Source organism: Alexandromys fortis, unplaced genomic scaffold (genome assembly GCF_014885135.2).
Source record: "Alexandromys fortis isolate MF-2015 unplaced genomic scaffold, M_Fortis_MF-2015_v1.1 scaffold_146, whole genome shotgun sequence".
NCBI classification, from domain to species: domain Eukaryota; kingdom Metazoa; phylum Chordata; class Mammalia; order Rodentia; family Cricetidae; genus Alexandromys; species Alexandromys fortis.
In genome coordinates, this window is record NW_026068042.1 from 107,724 (window position 1) to 112,935 (window position 5,212).

The window sequence follows — 5,212 nt, forward strand, 5'->3', positions numbered from 1 at the left end:
TACCAGAAAATAAAGCCATTTTATTATTTTCGTCTTATTCACCGTATGGCCTGAGGGTGGGGTGGGAGCAGAGTGAATGACTGGCCCCGCTGAAGGCTCTGGGGTGCTCTACTTGGCCTGAACAGTCTCCTCCAGCCTGTCCATGCGCTTCTGTAGCTCTTGTACCATGGCCTGCAGGTTCCTCATCTCTTCCTCCAGCCGAGACACAGTGTCCTGGGGGAGCCAGACTGCATTAGACCCCACTTTTCTATATATTCCCTTCCTCTGACATCAGCTAGCCTTTCCAAGAACCCCAAAGCTTGGGCCCTTTGGTCCCAGCAGCTACTACTCAGATCAATGCATTTGATTTTTAAGGCCGCAGGGTTACCCACTCCTTGTCCTCCCAGAATTTCCCGCCATTCGGAGCTCAGACATCCCCACAAATACATCTCTTTCCTGATGAGACACTGAGCACACCCATGCAGCCTTTGCCCTAATCTGTCTTCCTGCCCTGCTACCCCAGCTCCCCAGCTCCCCAGGAGCCCTACCGAGCTGGGAGCACCACTGGCCTCTGGTGTGGCTCTCTTGCGGACGCTGTCCAAGCCCCTGTTGACTCTCAGCTCCCGGCTCTTTGGGGGCACGTAGCCATCCTTGAGGGAGATGAGGAGGGGGCCAGCATCCCGGCCACCCAGCCACTCCTCAGCTGTGAGGGCAGGGTCTGGTCCTGCAGTGGGTGGATACAGGTCCTCCTGGAACAGGTCCGACTGTGGGCAAGGCCAGAGCTGGTCACGAGAGTGTTTCTGTTCCTGCCCTTCCCTACAAGCCCAGTGGTCAGCTCCTGCCCTGGCCCGGGGAGGAGCATGGGAACATCACCTTTCTAGGCACTGTCATGGCGATGGGCTCACATTTCCGCTCATGAAGCTTGTAGAACCTGCGGAAACGGGAAGGTGAGCGGCGCTGTGCAGCACGAGTGGGCACTCAAGGTCTGGTCAGAATCGGGCACTCACCTGGCAATCTCACACTTATTCACTTCCAGGCCACGTTTGGGCATGTAGCCCATACCACGCTGGGACTCCTTGGAACTGAACATGGAAAGATAGTGCAGGAACGGAGCCTCAGAAGTGATCTCAAAATACCGGATAGAGCTGTCACCCTGTAGGTGGTGCAGGCAAGAGAGTCAGTGCCAGCATGAGCCACCAGCCTTTGTGCTCACTTACCCACTTCCCTGCCCCCAGTCACCTTGCCACAGAGGTAGACAATGTTGGTGTCAGGGTCAAAAAAAGGCAGCAGAACTCCGCTGCTTGTGTCCAGCTCCTGCAGGGACAGCGGCTCTTCTAGGTGCTTCTGTAGAGACAAAGGGGGTAGCAAGGCTGAGCCATGACAAGTCTTAACTAGACAGCAAGCAGTCAAGGGCCCTCAGACTAAGCAGCAGAAACTTCCCATCTAATAGGTAAACTGAGGCCATGGTCATGTGGTAGGGTTGTGACTTGGCCTCCCTCCCCCTTGGTTCCAGTCTAAAGGGTCCCATTTCTCAGCACTCACTGTGTCCCACAGCGCCACCTGCCGCTCACTCATGCGACTGAAACCCGTGGTTAGGATCTTCCCCTCTGATACAAACACAGCGTGCACTGGCCGAGTTCCCTCATGAGGACGGTCCTTTTCCTGAGAGACAAGCATTGTGGTCAGTCAGTTTCTCTCGGTCTCACCAAGAGACTAGAACCTCGGTGGGTGCAGGGAGAGCAACATCCTGGGGCCAAGGTTTAAGGTTCAACTTACAGCCACCACAGTGCCTTTCCGAGGCTCAATGATGCGAACACGCTTGTCGCGGCAGGAGGTACAGATGAGACCGCCGTCCCGGCTCCAATCCACACTGTAGATCGTGTCCGGGTGCACGTCGGGACCCAGTGTCAGCACAGCTTCCCCAGTGCCCACATCCCACACCAGGATCACATTGTCACAACCTGCACAATTGTCCAGCGTGGAATGTGAGCGTGTGCCCCCGTCAGGCCCCCAGGCCTCCCCTCCTCACCCTTACGGACCTGCACTGAGAAGCACATTCTGGGCTGTGGGGTGCCAGGCCACGATGCCCACCCGCTTGGTGTGACCTTCCAGAGTGACAACAGGCTCCCGCAGGGGCAGCACCAGGCCCCCATCAGGGATCTCCCACACCTGCGGAGAGGGGCACGTGAGTTGCTGGGGCTTCAGAAGCCAGGTTCCTCTGGAGACCCCTCCTGGCTCACCGTCCTACCAAGACTCACCATAACTGTGCAGTCCTCAGAGCCACTGGCAATGACGTTGTCATTGTGTGGGCACCAGGCGATGTCTAGCACAGGGGCAGTGTGGCCGCAAACCAGGGGCACGTTCTTGTCCACTCGTCCAGTCTGGAGGGCACAGCAAGGCTTCTGATGGAGGTGTTTTTACCTCCAAACCCAATCCAACCTCCCCCACACCCCTGCAAAGGGACACAGGAAAGTGTGGGGTCCCCAGGAGCACTGAGGTGAGGTTTGTCGCAGTCCCAGGAAGGCTAGCACCAAGCTGCCTGAGATTCTGATCCCTCTAACTCGTGTTATCTGTGGACGGCACAGGCCCTGGGCCTAGGACAAACAGGGTTGGGATCCCCAAGTGGAGAGTGTGTGACCAGGGGGCTATGGGATGTGTCCTGTTGGATAGACAGACGCCTGGCAATCTGTCCCCATGCCCCTGGACAGCAGCAGTTTGAAAATGGCCTCTTCGAGGGCCAACTACTTCCTGTGTAGAGAGCTGCGCAGGGTGCAGGCCCAGCTTCACCCCGACAACCACTTCCTCTTCTCGGCTTCCATCGGGCCTTTTAAGGTAACAACTCGGGGCCTATCTCCCCTTCCTGTTTCACCCCCTGAAGAGTCCAGGAGAGTACTGGGGCTGCAAGCTTAGAGGATAGGAAAAGGCTTTTTGCTTCATCTCCACCTGTGAGGCTCAGTTCCTCACAGGTCAGCCCTGGAATCCTTACTCCTGAGAACCCTGGAGCAGCCATCCCTGAGCAGAAAACTCCACGCTGAGACTTGGGAAGCCTTTTCCCCACCCTCTTGTTTTGTCCCCAGAGAGCTTAAGTGAATGGTCCTGTCCCGCTTTACAGATGACAACGCCGAGGAAGGCTTGTTACCCCGCGCCTCCTCAGGCCTGCACAGTCTCAGTGGACGGGGCTCCTGCCGTACCAGAAGCTCACCTTGCCTAGGGGCAGCACCAGGAAGGCCCCTCCCCCACTGGCCTCACAGATCAGAGCCATGAACTTGGGGTTGACGGCACAGAAGCCACTGTCCCAGGTGGTCTGCGAGACGCGCACATCCTCGTAGCACTGGTCAGCTTTGGCTGGCTGTCCAAACACGTGGCGGAATTTACTGGAGCGAACCACCTGCCGGCTCATCCTGAGGGACACAGATTGTAAACTTTCTCAATTCTGGCCAAACACTGTCAGCCCTAGAGCAGTCCTTGGCCTGCCTTTTGGGGTTCCAGCGTCATGTCTGAGGCACCCTGACCTACTCTCCATGAGTGACAGTCTGCTTATCCTCCCCAGTTTTTCTTCTGTCAACCCCAACACTTCAAGCCACACCCTCAATTCTGCACCATCAGCCCCCACCATAGCCCGATATGGGGCAGGCACCAGAGTCCCCTTCATAGTGGTCCTGACACCCTAGAGGCTGTTCCGTCCTAGGGACCTCTTACGGAGCCTACATCCCTCACACCCACATAGAGCTTCCTAAAGGCAGGGCAGGGCTGCCACTGCCTAGCCTTCCCGCTCAGGGATGGCACACAGGGAGATGTGTGCCAGCTTGCCCAGGAGGGAATGAAGTAGCAGGATGGCTTCCCCAGGTTTCTGGCCACAAGAAGTAGCAATGGCTTGGGTCCCAGCATCTCCCCGTACCTCTGCCTCTCAGCCTCCGCTCAGGAAAAGCAGGTGTTCTGTGCCCTCTCCACTTCCGTTAAGGAAGGAGAGGCCCACCATGATTGCCCTGAGGCCCACTAAGATGGTTACCCACTGTGGCTGGGCAGCCAGCCAGTGAAGCCCAGGGACTGCCTGTATCCTAGTGTTCCGAAGCCCCATCCTTGGGCTCAATCCCTCCACCTTCCTACTCAATGAAGGAGCCTGGGCTGCCCTGTGGGAAGCATCCTGCCCAGAGCCTCTGCCCACTTCCCCAGCCTCACCATCTGCTCGGCCTTAATGGGGAGCCCCTTCTTGCTAGGGCTTCAATCCTCACCCACCCTGCTAACCCTAAGGAGGCTCCCAGGTCTACACAGAAAGCAGGCGAAATGCACGAGTGAAGTCTCCAAGACAAGAAGGGGCCATAAGCCCCCACAGTGAGCAGTCTAGATTTGGAAGAAGGAAGCCCCAATCTAGAGGTGAGGGCAGGAAGATGTGCCCCACCCGACCTCCTCCCCCACCCAGGTACCAAGCCCGGAAACCACGGAAAGGGGAACTTGGTCTTTTCTTGTTTTGCACTCAACCCCTTCCTGTCTCAAAGCTCCGGGCAGCTACTTGGCTCACCCCACCCTGGCCCCCACCCTCACCGCCCAGAAGCTCCCTCCCGGGGACATAGGTCCCGAGACCAGCTGCGGTCGCTCCCAGCGCGCCCACCTCCATCTTGGTCACGATGGTCCTTCGCCCTCACCTTGAAGCACTCTGGGACCTGCTTGCTGCTTCGCACTCCTTGGTCCCGGGCCCTCCCAGCTAGGCTCCTGCACAGGCTCCCTGACCACAGCCTGGTGGCCCTGACAGCTCGCCCGCCCCCACAGCCCTGCTCCCACGCTGGCGCTGGCCCCACAGGTGGCCCATGGCAGCGATGCCGGGCCCTTGTGACCAGCCCTCCCCCAGCGCCCAGTCTCACCTGCTGCGGGGAGCTGAGCGTGACCCCCGCAAGTGGAGGAGGAAGGAGAGGAGGATGGAGGAGCCGCAGGCTGGCCGCCGAGGATGCTCTGTCAAGACAATGAATGAGCAGCGGCCGAGCGCCGGCCTCCTCCCGGTGGCAGCGCCCCTTTGGGGCGGAGCTCACAGAGGCCCGGCCCTTCGCTCCCGGACAACCCGCTCTCCACGCCGTCAGCTCCAACCCCCCACTCCCCGACAGATGCTGACGCGAATCTGCTCTTCTTTTAATGTCAAAACGCAAAAATATCCTGTTCCTTCATCCCTCCCCCGGCCGCCCGCAGCCTGCTCGAGGTCCTTTCCCTAGCTTTTGCGACCAGCTCGAGAGCCTTGTCGGCC

At 58.7% G+C, this 5,212-nt stretch overlaps 1 protein-coding gene across 2 annotated transcripts; it reads right to left on the reverse strand.

The window, feature by feature from the left end:
• Coro1a (coronin 1A) lies at positions 1 to 4,984 on the reverse strand. Of its 2 annotated transcripts, none has more exons than XM_050165907.1 (11): positions 4,839 to 4,984; positions 3,182 to 3,380; positions 2,238 to 2,360; positions 2,019 to 2,148; positions 1,756 to 1,940; positions 1,522 to 1,641; positions 1,219 to 1,323; positions 987 to 1,132; positions 853 to 910; positions 528 to 743; positions 1 to 213 (listed from the first exon to the last, which is right to left on the reverse strand). In XM_050165907.1, exons 2-11 carry the CDS (start codon positions 3,377 to 3,379, stop codon positions 109 to 111), a joined length of 1,386 nt encoding a protein of 461 aa, XP_050021864.1. In that variant the 5' UTR covers position 3,380; positions 4,839 to 4,984; the 3' UTR covers positions 1 to 108. The 2 variants fall into 2 exon arrangements, with proteins under 2 accessions (XP_050021864.1, XP_050021866.1); XM_050165909.1 differs by lacking the exon at positions 4,839 to 4,984 and adding an exon at positions 4,216 to 4,236.
• Positions 4,985 to 5,212: the final 228 nt, after the last annotated feature.

Coding starts and splice junctions, on each gene's coding strand:
- Coro1a (XM_050165907.1), bottom strand. CDS start 3,379: ATGAGCCGGCAGGTGGTTCGCTCCAGTAAATTCCGCCACGTGTTTGGA. Junction 1,941..2,018: donor GAATGTGCTTCTCAGTGCAG/GTCCGTAAGGGT, acceptor ACAATTGTGCAG/GTTGTGACAATGTGATCCTG. Junction 1,324..1,521: donor AGGTGGCGCTGTGGGACACA/GTGAGTGCTGAG, acceptor TTGTCTCTACAG/AAGCACCTAGAAGAGCCGCT.